The 21,590-nt window shown below is 37.6% G+C and overlaps 1 protein-coding gene across 4 annotated transcripts in view; it reads right to left on the minus strand.

The window, feature by feature from the left end:
* KAT6B (lysine acetyltransferase 6B) overlaps positions 1–21,590 on the minus strand; it is an 89,087-nt gene that overhangs the window by 28,247 nt on the left and 39,250 nt on the right. For 3 of the 4 annotated variants that reach the window (XM_072339880.1, XM_072339879.1, XM_072339881.1), the window contains exons 3-9: positions 16,719–16,827; positions 9,908–10,023; positions 9,683–9,764; positions 8,636–8,768; positions 5,272–5,327; positions 3,365–3,486; positions 1,641–1,756 (exon numbers count right to left, since the gene is read on the minus strand). In XM_072339880.1, coding sequence (XP_072195981.1) covers positions 1,641–1,756; positions 3,365–3,486; positions 5,272–5,327; positions 8,636–8,768; positions 9,683–9,764; positions 9,908–10,023; positions 16,719–16,827 — 734 coding nt within the window. Of the gene's footprint in view, positions 1–1,640; positions 1,757–3,364; positions 3,487–4,944; positions 5,328–8,635; positions 8,769–9,682; positions 9,765–9,907; positions 10,024–16,718; positions 16,828–21,590 lie in introns of all 4 variants that reach the window. The other variant, XM_072339878.1, reaches the window with a different exon arrangement.

Here is a 21,590-nt window from a genome sequence, read left to right on the forward strand (position 1 = left end):
TACAGTCGACTGTTGTAGTACAGATCCCTGTTACTTCTTCCCCTTCCCCATATTCCGCAGAAGCTTTTGATGTGATCTCCATCAAGACTCCATCAGGCAGACTGGAGTCCTATCTCCAGTTTCACCCTTTTCCTTCCAATGAACGCAAAAGGGACACACAGCAGAATACAAAGCAATGTCACTCCCTTCAATTTTCCTTACTTTGGATGCAGAAAAAGCTTAAAGATTAATTTTGTCCCCATTCTACTCCTAATATTTAGATGGGACAGCAACTTGTGATGGGATTTTACTCATCTCCATGACACAACGCATACACACAATGCATACTAGATGACTATTCCTCCCCTCCATGGAGGACTCAGTTTGGGTGAAAAACAACTAACTTACATGACCAGTGTTAGACAATGCTGACAAGTGTTGTGCATAATAGAAACCACCCCTTACAGAGTATTTCATGGCTACAAATGTATGTTTTAAAATCACTAGAGCACTGGAAGGCTGCTGCAAAAATCAGTCTACAAAGTTTTAGAGCAGAGGAGAGTCTCTGCTCAGAAGCTACCAGCACATCCTGGGATCGGAGCCATGGTTTACACTATTCCGAGATTCTAAGAAAGCTTATCAACACAAAAATAGTCTGAACTGTTTGTTCCATTATGTAATCCCACTGTACTTATGGCCAAGAACCACATTGTCTCCTAGAAATGCTATCCCATTACTGTCTCATGCTAATGACTGACCATTACGATGCCTCTATTTGTTTTAATTTACTTAATGGCACAGGTATCTCACACACAACGTGATACAAATTGAGAGATTAAAAGGAAAACTAAAACAAAAAGATAAAAATGAAACAATAAATAACACTATAAAAGCACTGGTAATAAGAATAAAGAAATGCACTTTTATCTTTTTTTTTAGACCATGGTTTTTGTATTATCAATTGACAATATGTTCCTCATTCCCACTATAGAAACAGGGCAACATTGAGGAATAAGGGAGAAAAGAGAAAAGGCAGCATACATCAATACCATGCAATGGCTTTTTGGAACAGAGCACATATCTTGGTTGCCTTCTGCAGTAAACCACTTGATGAATATACCATTCTGCAAATTTCCAGTGGATTCATAAAAAATGTATTTTCAGCACATGTGAAAATCAACAGGCGTCTACCAAGCACGGATACTAGTTCACGCTTTCAACTGACTCTAAGGCATCCTGTGCCAGGTGCCACACTGACTTATTTATCTAACATTTACAGACTTCTAGGCCATAAAAATGAATAAATAAAATAAAAGGACAAAAAGGAAGTTAACAACTTCTAGACAGCAAACAAAATGAATTGCTTTAAGTGGCCACAAGTTGGACATACCTGGTTACAGCTTGTATTAAAAGAAATACCAATATATGCTGCAAAGCTAAAGCCTATGCAGAACTGTGACAAAAATAAAAATCAGTGCTTTTAAAGCATCTTTGATTAGAATCAGAAAAAGACAATGCAACTTCTTAGCCTCTCTTGCAATTACAAAAACATATTTGCTCTTAGAAGTTATACAAATAAATTACAAACAATTACAGAAGAGTAAGAAAGTAAATTATGTAATTATAGACAATAGTAAATGATGATCTTGACAACTCACTACCTTGCATATTCCTGTGGGTAAGGTGAAGAGTACCAAGTCTGGATCTCATATTTTCCAAACTCAATCACTGAAGGGTATCGTCCACTTGTTTCACCAGTGTTTTTACACCCAATTTTCTGTCAGGTGCAAGAAAAGCAAAATACTAGTTATAGAGAAGGTAAACAGAAACCTACTATCAATTTCATCCAGTGAAGGCATGATGATATTCATATATTAAATTTTTCCAGCCCAGATGGACAGAGAATAGAGTTTGCCAACAGCGAGATATAAGAGATGACAATTCTTTTCAGTGTGCCAAACATGAAGTAAAAGCAATAAATAATGAATGGCCCAGAAGAGGCACAACTGCCCGAATCCTCTTTTCCTGCAGCACTTTGTGAGACGACTTTTCTACCATCCTAATTCAAACTAAGCTGTCATCATGACAAAGAAGGAAGGAGAATGTATCAGCAAAACATTTCTGGAGACCATGGAACTTGATCTTACAACTGCCAGTGGTATAGTAAAACAAACTGATCTTAGCTAACATACTGAAGTTGAGCTGATCAGAATTGATCAGCAAGACTCTAATACAACAGCTGAATACAAAAATAGAATAAAGATGAAAAAATAAGTAATTTAATTGCAAGCAATTTTAGAAATCTTAACACATCACATCTTTTAATTGAATGTGAATGTTAGAAATGACGAAGAGGTGGGAACAATTTCTATGAGCAAATGGAAACAAACTAATAATGAAGCTGAATGTTCAAATCTGGTTCATGTTTGTTGACATTCTGAATTCAGTCTCTGATAAATTCATTGCACTGACCTACATCCAGTAATGCTAGTTCTTTTATTTTTATCCTGGAAATAATTGACTTCCACTATATATAATGGTTTATGATGCAATTTTCTAAAAAGCAGTTGAATGCACCTCCCTTCTGACTCATGTTCTCAAAAGACACATTCTTGAAGGGCAAAATCACCTCACAATTGAGTTGTGAAGAGCTTCCTGCAACATATAAATCTATCACAACTTGCTCATTTCACTGACAAATAACATTCAAAAGACTGTTATGGAAAAAAAAAAAAAAAAAAGAATTAAAAATTAAAACCAATCTGCAGCCCTGACCAGATTCCATGGTAAAGAAAACCAGCTCAGTCTCAGTAAGTTTAAATTACTAGCACATACCTTAGAGAAGAACACCACCACCAGTTGGTATGAATGGCATTAGTCATTAGTTCAATTCAGCTCAAGCATTTTTGCTACTACAGTCAGCTATGTTATTTTAAACCTAAAGTGTGATAAATGATGAATCAAAATAAGGTTACAGACTTCCTAAGGCCACTTTGTTTCTACCACACAGCACTTCCTGAGACAGACTTCACTTTACAATGTGACTCTTTTCTCTTCACAGGAAAATCAAAGCACATTCTTACTGACCATCATCTCAGTCCAGGCCAGGATTTCACCTGTGCTGAATCTCTGAACTTAATCAGTGATAGTCCTGTATCCAAAATGCCCAAGGAGATCTTTCAAAAGTGTCACTCAAATGACCTATTCCAGTGCCTTGTCTCCTATCTAAGAGACCCACTGCATACACAGCGTCTCCAAAATTCAATTTACAAGCATGTCACAGTAGGTGAAAAGGAATTCACTGAAAATTAAGATGTATGACAAATATAAAAATGAACCATGTTTTAATTTATATACATAACTGCATTTTATAAAACAGTCTTACCTCCAGGGAAAGTTCGCGAGCCTGCTTAAATACGTCCAAATCCTCCTGCGTAACTGTGTCCTTGCTTCCCACCAGATATACATCTGTATTTTCTTGTTTGATGCTTAGTTTGATTTCAGTATCTGTTATTTAAAACCAGCAAAAAGTTTATTCACAGACATGAAATTTAAACATGCCTTACCAAAGTGATGCTCCTAAATAGGGATGTAGCAGTTACAGCTATTGAACTAAATTTGGGATTCTGAATAACAGAAATGAATGCCTCTCCCCTTTCTGGTTTCATAGCTTGCTGTTGCATGAGCTATTTTTGATACCTGTTCGCCTATCTGCTTGTCTATCTAAGCCTTTACAGCCTACTTCTATTAAATTCATTTGGGATCTCATGAAAAGGAATTTCTGTCGTTAGAGCTGATAAATTCTAGGGCGTTCTACAAGGCAATAATAAAAATAAGAGGAAAAAAGTTGCCCTTAAAGTTGGAGAGCAGTGCTAAGCTAAGTGTACATTCATATGTTACCAGTATATTTTTTCTTAAACAAAAGTAATTATAAAAAAAATGTAGTTCACAGCAGTACAGATCAAGTGTTGTGGAGACTATAACAGGATGGAATTGTTCATGAAAAAGCAATGGAGCAGAAGGAAATGAACTGAAATGCCCATCATCATAAGCACTGACAGCACACAATCATAATGAGACAGCACTCCTGCCAGAGAAAGGGCAGGTGAAGAACAAGGAAGTAGCATGAAAAGTGGCTATTCATGCGGTACTAAACAGCCATAAGCAACATTATGAAGGCATTTGGGGCTCCTAATGTCACTACAGATGCAAAAAAATAATAAAAAGGTGGTGTGGTATTAGTCAGAAAAAATACTTTGGAGGTTTAGTCAGCATTAGATAAAAGGTCAAAGTTTTTGTCACTTCTGTATGAAAGTGAAGTAAGAACAAGAGAAACAGCTAAGACCTATGTGACAAAATAGGAATTTTGATTTTGGACGGGACACAGGTTTGGTTGGCGCTTTGACCTTTGCTTACCATCATCCTGATCAGGTTTAATTCTTCCGTCTGCCAAGCTCCCCTTCCCTGTTGAGGGGGTCCCCATCTGAGGGGTCACTTTATACTTTAATCTGCCTAGAATCCTGTGCTTTTTAAGTAAAGTTGTTCTCTTGAAGTGAGCAACTGCTTTAAAAGCAGGCCCTCTAGACAAACCCCACCCAGAGGGACAGGCATGAGGAATAAATCTATTTCTAACCTCTTTCCTTCTATAATAATGGCTACTAGATTTTGAAGTAGAAACTAACTCTGGTTTACGATGCATATGCTTGGGTGGTGCATAGCTTGGGTGTCCCTTTTTTCGAAACTGTTCCTGAGTAGCATAGATATGAGAGAGTCCATCGAAGAGTCCCTTTAGCTGACTATTACTAGGAAGACAACTAAAGGATGGTGCATTTGACTGACTGGAAGAACTCTGGGGAGAATTAGAAGAAGTGGAAGTGCTAGATTTTTGCCAAGTGGGGCTCTGACCAGAGATGGGGGTTGAGGGTAGAAGTGAAGAAGGTGGAGGTTTTAGCTTTTGTGTGGTACCTGTAGCCAACACAAGAGAAGTGCATGACTGTTTCTGAGAGACCTTTTTCCTTGGACGATAGTGCTTTGAAAAGTCTATTATTTCACCTCGTGATCTGCGACCATCAGGTGATGGGGTAAAAAACTTAGTAAGGCCATCAATAAGCCCTTTGGTTTTCTTGTTAACTTTAAGTGTAGAGGCAGATATGTAGGTGGAGGTGGTGGTGATTTTGGTGGTGGCACCAGGCCGAGTGGGGTCTGTAACAGGCAATCTGCTGCTTGAATCCTTCACAGATGCAGCATGACCAGATGAAGGTGTGGTACAGACTTTAGTCTTTTGACCCCTACCAGGTGACCCCCTTCCTGTGAATGCATTCACGGATCCTTCATCACTGGTTACAGACCTATGCAAAAATGTGGAAAACAGAAAATATCAGTGTTAAGAAGTAACAACTACTGTCGAATAGTAGCACAGTTTATACATATTACTTGTGTAATTGCTCTTACTCTGTAAGAAGTTGAGGGATATTTGCACTTTGGAAAAAATTCACACTATGATGCAATATCCAAATGTGTCTTTTTTTCCTCAAAGGCAGTTCACAGTACATACAAATAGAAGCAACTGAGATAGCAAGATCTCCCAAGAATATAGCCTCCCCATGTCCTTTTTATGCATGGAATAAACATACATCTTTAGAGAAATGTTAATGCACCATGTCTAAGTACAGCAACTGCTTCACCACAACCAAATCTTTTGTACATGCAAAGATTCGTGTGTTCACTGTAAACTGCATGTTAAAACACTTAATTCCATCAGAACATTAGCTTAAACTGTAGAAAAAGTCTATTAGTTAGCAATGCAGTTAATTCTCAAAATATTATTTTTACCAAGCTCATCTGATAACATAAATCACCTCTAGCATTAAAAAATACTGCCTACAACATAAAAGAAAATTGAGGTTATTTACAGAGCATTACAACAAATTTGTTTTGAAAAAACAAAATTACCACACAGAGAAAAGAGCAAAACCATAAGACTAAGTTGAGTTTGTAGAAAAACCACAAACTAAGCAAGCCTAACATGGAAGATGTTTAGAAAGAGTGGTGAATGCTATGAAGAAAAAGGGCATGTTTAAAGCCAACACTCACTACAGAAGTACACGTTTAGCACTGCTTGCTAACTATGGGATGGAGGAACACCATTGAAGAGAATGCTGTAGAATAGTATATTTTAAGTATACAGAAACTGAAAGTTTAAAAACATTTGGAGTAAGAGAAGTAGGTATTCAGGAGGTAAGACCAAATGGCAAATCCAAACAAAGCTATATAGCGGCATCAAATGCTTCCATTTCCGCTTTCCATCCTGCTCTTTGAAGTCAGCTCATTTATTTTGCAGAGGAAAGTTTTCTTCCACAGATTTCTGCCTTCTTAATTGAGATGCTGAAGTAATTAATTCCAACAGGTTACTTCTAATTAGAGATCGAACAGCCTAGGGCTACCATCTGGTGTGCTGAACTCCAAGGGCCCACCACTTAAAAAAAAAAACAGTCCCTTTTCCACTCACACATCCTTCAATTTGGGTAGCTCCTAAGAAAGGACCAAACCAAAAAAGCTCTAAGTCCTTTGAATCCTTTGCTCCCACAAGCTTATGTCCATAACAAGACTTGCTCTCACTACCAGATGTGCTAATCACTGTCAATGCCAGAGGCTAACACACACCTGGTTTTAGTTAATCCTTTATAGTAGCGCCTATAAAGGGTTTCCTACACAGTCAATAGGCAGAAAGTTATTCCAGGACTGGAAAACTACAGTTTGTATTATAAAAAAAAAAAAAGTGGTTAATTCTACCACTTTTTATGCAGCTACTCACTTTTATATATGACACTGCTGCCTTCCATATCCTACTATCTCTTTCAAGCAGGATTCTTTAAGATTTACTGCTCTTTTAACCATTATTTTTCCAATTAAGTTATTTCATGTATATTAGACATTGCAGTAATAGAAATAAAAATAATAGAACTGCAAATATTTATTACTAAAAAAAATCCCTTCCCAAAGTACTAAACTAATATGTGTACATGGCTTGCATGATAAAGAAGAAAATCTTTTTATTCATAATCATCATCCAACATTAAACATAACATGTATCTTAAAAGCCGTAACTCAGAATTCCATTATCAAAACTTAACAATAAAACCCACATGACCTTTCCAAGTTTTCTTTCAGATGTATAAGGAAAGAGGGGAAGCAGAATTACTGTATCCGAAGGGCATTCCTGCTAAACCTACTGTGGGATACATAACATCAGGGAAATGCTTTTAGAATTCTCACGGGGATAAAAACAAAGGTGCTGCTAGCAATAGCAGGAGATGCAGACACAAAGAAACACAGTCATTGCCATGTGTTAATGCACTTTAGTTACTTACAAAAACTTTCAAATACCTAGAAGTTATTTAGCCAAGAGAAGGAAGAAAAAAAAATTTCCCTCTGCACTCATTCTTTAAAAGCATGTTCTCACGAGCCACTGCTACATCTTTCACTTTCTTTGTCCTCCTTGTCCTGCACTACTTTCCTAGAGCAACGTATCTTGAACTTTTGAGCACAAGTTTAAAAGGCAAAATAAGATCCTGATAATAAGAAAATAAGTATAAAGCAAGCTGCACTGCTGAGTACATCAACCCAACTACAGCACTGCACTCTAGTACTGGTATTATTTACATATTTTCTACTTTTATGCATTAGCTGCACATGTTATCATCTTGCAAAATGCCCAGCTGTACAGCAGCTAACATGCAACTCAGAAGAATAAGACAGGTTTAGACTGTAGAGAAAAATGGTTGGTCACAGCCACATGACAGAATAAGCAGTAGATAAAGCCAGAAAGTCTTTTAGCTGCTAGTCTCATACAGTGAAACAAATGCTTAAATAGGAGAAAGAAGGCACATGTGGGTAGGAACATGGGATGGAGGGCAACATGCTATTGAAGATAACAGAGAATCTGTTCGTTTTAAACACTAAGTGTAATGTCAACTCAGCATTCTTAACTTCAAAATTCTCCAAACCAAGCCTTAAGAAGTTCAGTTACAGGGTTCCCTGGAAAGACAGATTCCACAGGAATTACAGCATTCTCGTCTTAGATAAACACATTCCTGATAAGTAAAAAGAACTGCAGCCTCTTTCCTTGGGAACCAGTGGCAGCTTAACAACATAACTCAAACAATCCTTTTTTCCAGAGTCCCACTGAAATAGAACTTCTGTAGTGTTTACTCAACAGGCTTTTTGGAATGGATTTTGTGAGCTGATATTAACCAATAAAGTCATTTCTGTACTCATTTGAACAAGTCTTTGAATGGAACAATCCCCCATGCTAAATTTATGTAATTTATTATCTATTATCCACTTAGTATGAACATAAATTAAGTTACATATAAAGGCAGTTATGTCATGTATTGTTGCATAGACTAAACTGTACTTGCTCTCGTTGCAAATTGTATTAAATAAATTATGGAATCTATAAAAGTAATATACAGAAAGATTTTTGCCTTATGTTCTGACATTCATTAGCTTTTGGGCCAGAAAGTCTATACTAGTACATTCTTTACTTTCCCCAGTTTGAAACACAAAAAACAGTAACTGAAATTAGATAAATCTAACTATAGTAAACTAAAATTTACAAAAAATAAAAAAGAGAGAGAGAGAGAGATAAACCTACAACATTCGTTGCTTTAGTTTATTTTTCGGTCGTCCGATAGGTTTTGCATATCGTCGCCTTATTTGGGCAGCTTTCTCATGAAGTAGCTTTCTCCCTTTCTTCTTTGGTCTACAGACCTGGCAAATCCACATCCCTACATAAAGGAAAATAGATTTAATCGTACACAATTTATTTAGTCTGCACTGGAGATGTCTACCAAGATATAAACTACATATGTAACTATAATATTTTCTTTTAAACATGACATGGAATAGAAAAACTAGACAAATATAAGTGATACTTTTCCATCTCTACCTTGAAATTTCTGAAAGCAAAGTGTTCATGCAAAGAGGGAAAAATGGGAGGAAGGATCACAGAAGATCACAAAAGCACTCTTGGAATAATGTTTGTCTGCCCTTCCTTACAGTATAGCTAGATCTTTCTTAAAATAAAACTAAGATGGAAAAAAGTTGCATGCTCATTACAAAGCAACCTAGGTGAGAACTAAATGAAATAAGATCGCATCTAGTTTGTTTTAAAATACAACTTGAACTTGTCAGCCTTTCAATATTAGATACAATAATGCTACAAGATTTAATGGGGGAAAAAAAAAAGTTGGAAAACTTGTCAGAATAATTTAGTGTTAAATAAGAAAAGCCATAAAGACGTGGGAGTAGAAACAAGAGGCACTATGTATCAGAAATCTAGAGACTGGAGATCCTGGAGACACAGGTACTTTAAGTTACCCTTACAAGTTATGTGAAGCAGCAGGCTCTTTCACCTATTTTAAGCATTTCTGTGCTGATTTATACACTCCAAACACTTTCAACAGCCTTTGCAAAACTTCACTTCCAAAAATAGGCAAACAACTCAGTTCACGGCAAATCAACCACAGACCTTTACTATTCTGCACAGAAATCTCAAAAATAACGTATCAGCTTTAACATGATGGAAACTAGATTGTTCACCAATGTAAAAATAATTAGCATGCTCAAGAGCTGTTGGTCATTTAATACAAGAAAAGACTGTGAATGAAAGTATTTTCATTGAAAGGATTTTCTTTATCACCTTTTGGCATTCGGGAAAGTGGTGGGTCACAGCACTCCATGTGGAACCCTCTATCACAGGAGTCGCAAAAAAGCATGTTATCCTGAAGGGGATGGGGGAAGGAAGAGGAAAAAAAGACTTAATACAGCATTGCTGGAGGTTGCAAAACAGTGATTTCTATTTGCACACATGCTATGTATAGAGCTATGGTAAACAGAAGTTAGTAACATCAAACAGTAAACTCACTGCATTTTTGCCTTGGATCCTACATGCACTGCATGTCTTGCATTCAATACACTGCCACCTTAAGGCCTTCACATTTGATGTTAACTCGGGACAGAATTTCAAACATGACGGATGTCCTAGGGAAAAAAAAAAAAGGAATTAAAGCTTACGATTTAAGAAATATTGATTCTTATGCTTAACAGATCATAGCCAGAACCACCCATAAGTATTTATGTTTTTTAGAACCCTGACATTATTCTCACTTCTTGAAAGGCGATATAGGAAAACTACTGTAAAACTTGTTTATTAAGAGCAACAGTTGATTTCTCCATCAACTGACACCTGTAAATAGCCTTCAGAGGCACTTTTTACTAAGTTATTTCCATTGTATGTTTAATAGCGATAATCGGTCATTGGCTGGAGCACAAGTCTTACAAGGAGTGGCTGAGGGAGCTAGGATTGTTCAGTCTTGAGAAGAGGAGGCTTGGGTGACACTTACCACTTTCTACAATTACTTGAAGGGAGGTTAAGGTGAGGTGTGGGTTAGCCTCTTCTGCTGCATCTCTAACAATACAACTAGAGAGAATGGACCCAAGTTGTATCAGGGGAGATTCAGGTCAGATGTTAGGAAGTACTTCTTTCTCAAGAGAGCATTAGAAACAGCTACAAAGGGAAATGGCGGACTCACCGTCCCTGGAGGTCCCCAAGGAACATTCAGGTGATGTACTGAGGGACACGGTTTAGTGGGAAATACTGATGATAGGTAGATAGTTGGATTGAATAATGTTAGAAGTCTTTTCCAACCTTGGTAAATATTTGAAACTAGAATGCAATGCTGCACTAATGTCATACGAATGCAAAATGCTTTCTTCTCGGTGTCAGAGTCTGGGTAAGTACTTTCTTCCAGGTAACAGGCTGCTGGTGGTGATTCAGACTTTCTCTAGCCACTATTTATTTCTCAGTTTAAACCACCACAGCTAAAGCATGACGAACAAGGACACAGGGTAATCCTCAAGCATGTGCTATTTCATTTTCTAATAAACTGAGGCATGAATGATGGAATGCAGAAGCCACTTAAGAATCTGAAGCTGGCACTGAAATTGGTTCTTTTTACAGTGTGTATGCAAGGCCTAATCCACTTTGTTAAAGTTTAAAAGATACATAGTGTAAAAACATCACTTTCTCAAAATAAAATGTAGTGATATAATCTATTAGTAAAGAACAATCAAGAATAAATTCCAGGGAAGTCTGAAAAATAAGTTTTAGCAAACATTACCATTTGATTCTTACCAAACAGTTTAACAGAAATTAACAAATCCTTTGTGCTCAGAACTGATTGTGCACCTACAGTAACAATTTCTCTTGGAAGCTAGAAACACATCATGGAAGTGCATAGTTTAGTTTGATGTTAAGTGTTGTTGAAAAGAACTGTAAACAAGTGCTTCACTCATAAAGCTTGCAAAGAAAGAAGGAATAAAAGCTCCCTGAAGTCCCTGATATTAATAATCAATATAACAGACTCACTTCATCAACAACAACTTGCCAGCTATATTAGCACATTAAACACAACACATTACGTTTAACACATAACATTCTTCATTCAAGTATTACACAGCTTAACACACATTTGTTTGTGCTCTTATGGGTTATACTTTATTATTGGTCAAAAATTCATGAAAAAAAACATATCTACTGGGGTTAAATATGAAGATTTTGTCTGCAACTTAGAAGTCCTGCAGCCACAAACAACTGCAGGATGTATTCACTATGTATTGCATGCCTCTAGGTATGTGCTAACAGAAACAGCACAGACATATTTAAATTTCAAAATACAATATTCATTAGTACAATATAATATACAATATACAATAGTTCATTACTAGCTGGTAGTAGTATGTTCTTCATCTTGGACACAAGTTTACATAGCACAGATATAACATTAATAAAAAGCAGGTTATGCCTATCAGACTTGAAGTAGTCATCTACTACTTCTGCAGTTTAACAAATTCCCACTGTCCATCATACTGTGCCACTGTGAGTTGAAAAAAAACTGTAAAATTGCTGGAGAAGAGAAGCATGTTTCTGGGTTAAAAATGTTTAGCCTCTCAGCACTAAACAGTAACATAACATATGCATATCCAAAAGCAGATACATCTACTGAGATGTTTTCACCACAGAATCCTGAGATGGCTGAGGTTGACTAGGACCTCTGGATCCACCCAGTCCAATCCCTGCTCTAGCAGAGATATCCAGTGCAGGATGCCCAGGCAGGTTCTGCAGGTGTCCAAGGAGAAGGACTCCAGCAGCCTGCATCAATGCTCTGCTATCTGCACATTAAAAACAGTTTCTTCTGTTCAAATGTCCCTCCTGTTACAAATTGTGCCTACTGCCTCTTGTCCTAGCACAGGTCCCAGTGTAAAGAACCTGGTTCTGTTCTCTTCACACCCTCTTTTTAGATATCTATGGATACTGATGGGATCCCCCAGAGCCTCCTCATCTCCAAACTGAACAAGCCCAGCTCACACTCTCTTCACAGTACTCCAGGCCCTTCAGCAACTTGGTGGCCCTCCACTAATCTCTTTCCAACATGTCCAAGTCTCTCTTGTGCCAGGGAACCCAGAACTGGCCACAATGCTCCAGTACCACTTGATCAATCTCTTATTTGAAACAGTAATTTCTCGATTTTCTTTAAAATATTGGTGTTGCTGATGTTTAAAAGTAGCACTCAAATTTAGGCAGATGGAAATTTCTTGATTCCTTTGACAGCCAACAATTTCCATGAGGAATATATACAGTTTTCGTTTACAAATCAACATACTGAAAATTAAATGCTTTAGAAGTCATTCTTATGTGTCCCAGTTAGAAATGGTTAAGGTTTCTGATACATTAATACCATAAAAATCTGTGAGATTAGACACTTAAAACAATGTCTCGATCCTCTTTAAGTAAAGAACCCCTTCAATGTGCCCACTCGGCTTTCCTCATTGCAAATTTGTGTCTTGTTCATTCTTCAAAAGATTTGACAAACTAGTAGTCTTTTAAAAGAGAAAATCACCACACTGGTGACAACAACTTTGTACAGTGTTAAATATGCTAATATTTCCAGTTATTTTTAACTTGAGATACAAATGTTGGAAATAATATAAAATAATATAAATAATATAATATTATATAATAAAAAAAACCCAAAACCAAACAACTTATATCCAACAACATTTTTGGTAGAAAGCATTATTAATTAGGGTGAACTAAATACATGCAGAAAGGATCAGTGCACCTATGTTAGGCATTCAGTACATTTTTCCAGATAAGCTATGTTTTGGCTTCAGAAGAAAAACATTGATAACACACTGATGTTTTCATTGTTGCTGAGCGGTGCTGTACAGAGACAAGAACATTTCAGTTTCTCAGCTTCTTGTACTGTCCTGCCAGCAAAGAGATCTCAGAAAGCAAAAGGAGCAAGGAACAGACAGAACTGAAACAGCTGACCTAAACTGGCCAAAGGGATGTCCACACCAAACGACATCTTGCAAAGAGAACTTTAAGAATGGTAGACACATTTTTTTTTAATTTTTTTTTTTTGTCTCAGTTTTCTTAGTAAAGTCTTTATTTCACCACACAAATTCTACTTGTTTTTGTTTCTTTTTTTCCTCTATTTTCTCTCCCATTCCATTGGGAGCTGGAGGGTAAGCAAACGACTATGCAGTGCCCAGCTGCCTGCTGGGTTAAAGAGCAACAAGAAAACATGAAAATAAAGCTCATGCAGTGGGATAAGGACAGGGAGATACCAATTACAGTCACATACAAGTCAAACTCACATAAAGGAGAATAATATATTACATAATATATGTTCATTGATAACAGACAAAGAGCAACAAGAAGGAAACCTTCCTCTTCTACTTCCTTCCCCCTAAGCAGTGGAGGAGAACAGAGAATGGGGACTGTGGTCAGTCCATCCTTAATGCTACATTTCTGACACTTCTTCACAGTCACTCCCCGCCCTTTCTCTAGCTGGGGTCCTTCCCTAACAGATCATATGGGGGCTCCTATTCACTGGTTGCATCTGTTCAAGCACTGCTCCAACACAGCTCCATACCACAGGGCCACCCTTCAGGAATGGCTCCAGCTCAGTCCCCCATGGGTTGTAGCTTCCCCACACCTCCTGCCCTACTGCAGGCTCCTTTACAAGGATTGCAGCTCTGGCCTGGGGCCTAATCCTGCTGGGGGCTCTCCATGGGCCTCCCTCAGACTACATCCTCTCCTTCACCTTGGGCTCTTCCACTCAAAGTCTACCCTAGCTTCTCTTCATAAAGCAACCTCTGCAGGCTCCTTTCCAAACATATTCTGTCCCCATTCCTCTTGAAGCAACTCTAACTTCTTTGCTGTTCTGCCCTCCAGGCTCCCCTACCCACCTCTAATCACGAAATGACTTGCCTTCTCAGCCAAACATATTATTTGTTCGGAGGGATAATATCTGCAGTTGTTCTGCTGTTTTTTCCAATTGTTTTGTTTAGTATTTAATATAGCTTTCCAGTAAATCAACTTCCTCTCCCCCTCCCCCCCATATTCAAACTTTAACTCCCTTTTAAACATCTGTCAGCAGTAGCTCTTCAGTTGCTTCTGTACCTCTTCACTGGGAAACAGAAATAGAGTTTAATTCTGGATCCCAAGTCTATTGACTTTTCAAAACCAAAGGACAGCGAGGGGAGGAAAAGAAAAAAAAAGAAAAAAAAAAAGTAATGTTTGCTTTTGTTTTCTTATATATTAAATCCCTCAATCTGTCTCCCTTAGAAAACATCCTGTTCAAAATGACATAGCAAGTATTTCATTTTCACTACCCAAATGTATTATTCTCCCAAATACAACAAAATAAGAATGTTGTTAGAGAGGATGTGCATATACCCAGATAGTTTCTGCATTCAGAATGCAGAAGTGTTACCTGATTAAACCAACAACCTAAGCAAAAAACCTGAGGCAAAGCAGACATGCCAATAGTGGGCACTGCAATTTAATCTCTGATTAACTGAACACTAATTTGCTTGCTTTGTACAACACAGTTTCTTTTACATTTTCTATACAGCAAGCTTTGAGACATACCATGATGTGTAAAATTATAAATCCAATTACAATAAGCCTCCACTTGAATGAAGTTTTGTTATTTATATATTGCACTGAAATTGGGTTTTATTTTAGTTAGGCACCAGTAGCCAAAGTTTAACCATCCAGCAATCTGATTGGCAGTTCCAATATTTCATTCTTTATATGTAATGCATCTGAGGAGATAATTAAAGATAATTTAATCTTAATGAGGCAGAGAAAATGTATCAGTGTTAATTCAAATGGAAGCTGATCCATGAAAGTCAAGACTTCCACGGTTCTTAGACCTATAGAGGATTACTACATAACAGAAGAGGAACTGATATCTGAAGTCGTCTGATCAATGTAAACTCTGCTTACTAGTTTAACCAAGCACAAATCCCTATTACATCTATAAATACTAGAAAACAGATTTGAAAGCGCAGGAATCCCATAAGCCATACATAAGATGGTTTAAATAAGTCTGTAAGGTTTGGTGTGAAGCCACTTCCTCATTTCCTTTGCTTTAAAATACCAGAAAACAAATTGGTTCGGTTAAAAGGAATCTGTCAGAGAATCACAGAACAGCTTAGGTGGGAGAGAACATTAGGGATTACCCTGTTCTAAACCACACACAGGGTTGCTACTCACTAGATCAGGCTGCCCAGAGTCCTGTTCAATAAGGCACTGAATGCCTCAAAGGATGAGGCATCCATAACCTATCTGGGCAGCCTGTTCAAGTGCCTCACCATTTTCTGAGTAAACAATTTCTTCCAAACATCTAACCTAAATCTCCCCTTTTTTTGTTTCAATCCTTGTCATACCACTATCAGATCCCTCCCCAAAAGTCAGTCCCCACATGCCTGTCCAGGTAACAGACTCAGATGCACACAATGAAAAGTGTATCTGATTAACTGAAAATATGTTTTTTATCCATTGTTTTGTTTTTACTTGAATACTTATGTAGCAGTACCAAAAGACTGGCCACCTTCAGCTGCACACCTACAGAATCATCACAGATATACACTATGAATTTAAAGAAACTAAAACAATTATTTTACATCCAGCCTTCTCAAAAGCAGCGATGGCTTCAGAGGATCATACTCACTTCCCTCCCAAGCACATCTCTCATTTTCATCTTAGCACAGAAGGTTGCATGGCTGTGTGGTGCACTGGAGGAGAGAACTGATCTAATGGCACCGTTCAGATACATTTGTTCCTCAGTTTACACACAACCATGTGTACCAGACCAGAATAGGAAAACACAAGCAGCCAGATATTGCAGCTCACAATTCTGTCAAAAGCAGTATTGCTGGTGTGTTCCAGCTGTGCTGAAAAAAAAAAGCTTTGCCAAAAGCATTTCCCTATGCAGCTTACTCAGCTTCTTAGATGTTGCAAATCAGTGTAGTCAAGATTTCTGATGAACAGTTAGAGGCACAGTGCATAACCTGAGCCCTCAGATCAAGTGTAGATCCCAAACAATCAAACAAATCCAGCATTTTGCAAGTATGGCTTCCCCACAAATTTACTCACCACGTGGGCCTACAAATGAACTCAAACATCTCACTGGTCATTGCCCATATGATAAAATTTTATCCAGAGAAACCTGTTTCTTCAACCTGTTCTTACATACTTCGCTTTAGCTCTCAGTCCATATTTGAAGATGACACTCAAATGTTAAAAAAAAATATTTTAATACCTTAAAAACAGATTAACGTATAAACATTTATAATATTTGTAAATTCAGCCAACTTACCACTGCTGCCACAGTCTGCACAAGACAACAGCTCTTCTGGTTTCTTTTCACGATTTGATTCTTTTGTTCCCAAACAAAAGCTACATATCGGGATGGGATCAGCTCGTGGCTAGATTTAAAAACAAACAGACATAGTTAGCTTTATTAAGTAAGAAATAGTTTTTTCCTCAAACCCTTCTAAGCAACCTTTTCTCTCTCATTAACTTGAATTGGTTTTAACTGACACTTTGATGTACTACATATTCATTACCAAGATGAACATCTGTTTTACTCACTTCAGGATAACTAAGTTTATCATCTTTAAAAAGTTAACCCTCAATTAATGTTCTTGCATGGTAACCCACATAAACCTCTCCAGTGCCAACCAGCACTACGGAAAGAAACCCAGAAAGAGTTAGAACTTCAGGACATTATTCTTTAACGTAACATTTCAACTTTAGAACATGGTGAAATTGCTTGTTCAGCTGTAATAGTACTCAAAAGATTAAGATACAAATTGGCTTTTAATACAGCTGAATAGAGTTTCTTTCTAGAGGCAGATGGAGGGAAAAAATGCAATAAAGTGTCTTAAAACTGACATTTCCATCCAATTGATAACTTCCTGGCACCCCTCTCTGAAAGCACCAGGTTGAAGACACTCATTTCACAGCATTCTTCCAGTCTGATCAGTTCTATCAAATACTGCATGCAGTCGGAATAAAACAAACATGAAAATCTTTCATTATCTGCAAGTAATGCACACAACTGCCTCTCTCAAAAACAATCAAAAAACTGCAAATTTACTTCCACATCTTCCTTATGTAGCATATGACAAATTGTCAGAGATTTAAACCTCAGAACATTTTCTGCATTATTATTATTATTATTTCAGTGTTTGTGAAACTAGTTACCTCATCATCCAAATAAATAAGAAAGCCTACATAGAGCATCTGTAGACAGATTCGTAACAAATACAACTATGTGTACCTATTTCTTCAGTGGAGCTTCAAATTTAATATAGATAACTTTAAAGATTCTTTTTAACAACTGAAATCTAGTGGAAGCCTAATTTTGGCAACTATGCCATTCTCTTTTCCTTTGACAGAACAGAGCTTTAGCCATTTCAGAAGTGCTTGCTCTGATAAATTATTTATAAAACATCACATACAATTCATATAATGAAACAAATCCAGGTCTGCAATCTCATTTATCTTTCCACGATTTTTCCCTTTTGCTCTAGGAGAGATACATCCATTCGCCAACATTCATGTACTTCCCTCTTTTCAATCCCCTTTCCCCACCGTCTCTTTTTTTCTTTTTTTTTTTCCCCTCCCCTCTTTGAACTGAAGGTAAAATAAAGGACAAAGGTTGTTGGCAGTTCAGTGCTACAGAGACTGATGTTCCCACATCAAACCTAATAATAGAGAGCTTGCAAACCCTATCACTTGACACATAGGTTTTAAAGAAACTTACAGGCTTCAGTATATTTTTAGGAGCCATTTACATTAATAACTGTGATCATTATTGGGTCTGATCTCCAAACTACTGACAAAAGAATATACATGCTACTGGCAGCAAGTATGTAAAACCTCATTTCACATTGTTTTAGCTTGCATAGTTAAAGCAGAATTACACTGGTAATATTATTTCTGTCTCACAACTGGCTCGATTAGGATAAGATAATTTCTAACAGTCAGCATATAATCCAAAGAAACTGTTCTTGTACCTGTATCATTTTTTCAAGTCTGATCTTTAGATTTCCATCTAAAAGATAGTCATCAAGTACCATTATCCACTGAAAAATAATTATTAGCCAACATAAAGGTTAATTCTATTTCATCTCTTACAGAAACTAGACTGGCCAGCTACTCAGTGACACAGCAGATATAAGTCAAACCACGTGCATGTACTGACACAGAAGAGCACTGCCTAGCTTGAGAACCCTGAGCATCCCTGACAAGTGCAGTTGGGAGCCCAAGATATCCTTGATGGGCACAGAACAAAGAAATGGTGAAGCCAACTGGGATACTGATGGACCAGGACAGCCTTCCTGCAGAGCAAGGCCTGCCCGTGTCAGCTAGTCCTGTTCCTGGGAGCAGTATGGGGAAAGCTACTCTTCAAAACACACAGACAGGTACGCATAAGTAAATAACCACAAGTATATACTTGCTTTACCAGCAGTGATTTGTAGCATTTGGCAATGAATAAACTCAAGAAACAAAGGCCTTTGCGTCTTCGGTATTACAGAATCCCACAAACCCACTGTCGCAATCTTCACACACCCATGGGTAAGGTAACCCTTATGGGCGGCCATGACATTAATCAGCGTCACAAGTGGCTGTCTGTAAACACACAGCTCATGGAGGCTTAGGAGAAAGAAGGCTGCTGAGCAGTGTCAAGGGCAAGAGGACAAGGGATGAGGCCAGGCAGCAGGATGACAATGCCTGGGGCCTGCAACCAGAACTTCTCAAGCAGCAGGAAACTTCCAAAAACAAAGCAAATGAAGGCCAGGGAGTCCTTGTGGAGCTCCTCGCAAGGCATCATTTCAAACTACATCACAGCCATTATTCTGAGAAGCAAAAAACAAGCTTTCCCAATGTGTACAATTAATCCTTGGTTAAAATTCTGCTGGATTTCAGTTACCTTATGTCAGAATAGCTGGTTTCAAAAGTCTGGTCCAAAATAACTTTCCCCCCCTATTCTAGTTTCTCTACTGGAGAAACTTATTTGTTCTTCTGACTACATTTATTTATTCCCATGGAAGTTTTAAAGCATTCAGCATTCTAATGTTCTGCTGCCCCAGAAGTCACATCTTAAATCCTGAAAAGTCTTATTATTGAGTATGTGAAATTATCCACAGCTAGAATCCCATTGAAAGCAAAGAAATTATTCTTTGCATTGCTATTGCACTCTGCAGATTTAAACACACTGTCTGAAAGCTGCCAGGCATTAGCTGTGTACACACAATTATGGTTTAAGTCCTACTCCCATTAAACACCATGCACATTAGGCGAACTGAGAAATTTCACAAACACTTCTAAGAAATTAAATTCAACCAATAATTCAAAAACCTCAGATGTTCACTCATATTTACTATGGTATCTCAATACACCTTTTTAGAAAGCCCTCAACACGATAACCCCAATTTTAGGTCTTCATTATCTCATGAACAGAAACAGTAGAGAAGGGATTTTGAAGTTAACAGGATAGAAGCCATTTATAAAGAACCACTGTCCTTAACTCAATCTCTATCTTCATGGGCTGTCTACCTTTTAAGAAGTTACGTAGTTGGGTTCTGTTTCTACCATCATATCCTGAGTTCAAGAACAGAAGTTCTTGAACAAGAAACCCTGCCAGCGTTTTCAGTGAACACTTCATTATTAATATAGGAAAACAAAAACTGAATGAGATGAAGATACTCATTTTCAGTCTGAACTACTGAAGCAGGTGCCCTGGATCATAAGCAAGAGGCAAGGTATTACCAGTACTTTCAGCTCCAATTCTCTTACTACATCCATTTTATAGGGGGGGGGGAAAGAAGAAGAAGAAACAAAGAGTTGCTTAAAACTAATTCTTGATGACCTCTGCACACTAAGTCCCATGTTTAGTTATACAGTACCACATAAATACAGGCATCATGTAGTAAAAAGCATAGTAACATGGTGCAAACACTAGAGGATGACCTATACATTCAGAAAACAGAAGGGAAAAAGTCAACTCGAGCAGCTGCAAGACAGAACTGACTAGCTTTATATAATGTATTAATGGCAATAAACAACATAATGCATGGAGGAAAAGTTATAGTTTTTAAGCTTCTCCCTGCAAACAATCATCTTCACTTCTGGAGTACATGGTTATTTTCTCTTTTGCTTTATCTTTCTCATTTCCTTACTACACAATTGCTTACTCTGCTCACATACTCACCTCCTGTACTTTCAACTCTTACATATGTACGGAAATCAGGATATGTATGTGTGAACTCATTTGTGTCTTCTTGGCTTTGCACCACCAAAGGCATGTAACTGCAACAGCGATATGAGAATTCAGAGTTGATGAATGAATCAACTGACCCTGACCTTCTGTTCATGTGCACACATGGAGCAACTGGCACATGACTGGGGAAGAAGACTGTGAGCACACACAGAATCACACACAAGACTGCTTGTAATGAAAACATGATGATGTCTTGAAAACTGGAAACCTGACTTCTAGCCAGCACTCCTGATGGTGTGGGAAGCTCCTGAAAGTACATACAAATTGACCTGCTTCTACAGGTGGTTGCAAGCAGAGAATCACCCCCCACCTCTCATATCTCTGCGTCATCCTGTAAGAAAGCTACAGCTCTTGATGTTACTGATAGCTTCTTTCTTGTTCTGCAGCTAACAACTCTGTGTAACATTTATCATTTTAACAACTTCTCTTTTTTTATTAAAGCCAGGAGTATGAGAACACAGAACTCACCTGCTCCTTCCCACCATAGAAAATACAAACAATCTTTTATTATTGGATTTTCTTTTTCCTCCCAGAGTCCTGGTCATCTTAATTAACTTAATATAAACTAAATTGCATTTATCTTCTGGTTGCAGCATACATGTTGAAAAAAAAAATAAAATCTAAAAACCAACACAAGATATACCTCCTGGAGAAAGGAGACCAGAAGTACAGATAAACGTCCCAGTTCTCTAGAGACTCAACTTCCATTTTTAACAGAATCCCTTTAAAGCCTCTGTGCTTGCAGAGGAAAGGCTTTCAACCCATAATTCTAGTTTAATAGACATGCAAGTCTATTGTTGGCAATCTGAAAACACTTTTGGTATGTGTAGACAGTTACAGAACCCAAACATTTTACATAGGACAGCAGAACAGCAGAGAGAAGGCTCTTCCCTTGTAAAT

The sequence above is a fragment of the Excalfactoria chinensis genome, chromosome 6 (genome assembly GCF_039878825.1).
Source record: "Excalfactoria chinensis isolate bCotChi1 chromosome 6, bCotChi1.hap2, whole genome shotgun sequence".
Taxonomy (NCBI): Eukaryota; Metazoa; Chordata; class Aves; order Galliformes; family Phasianidae; genus Excalfactoria; species Excalfactoria chinensis.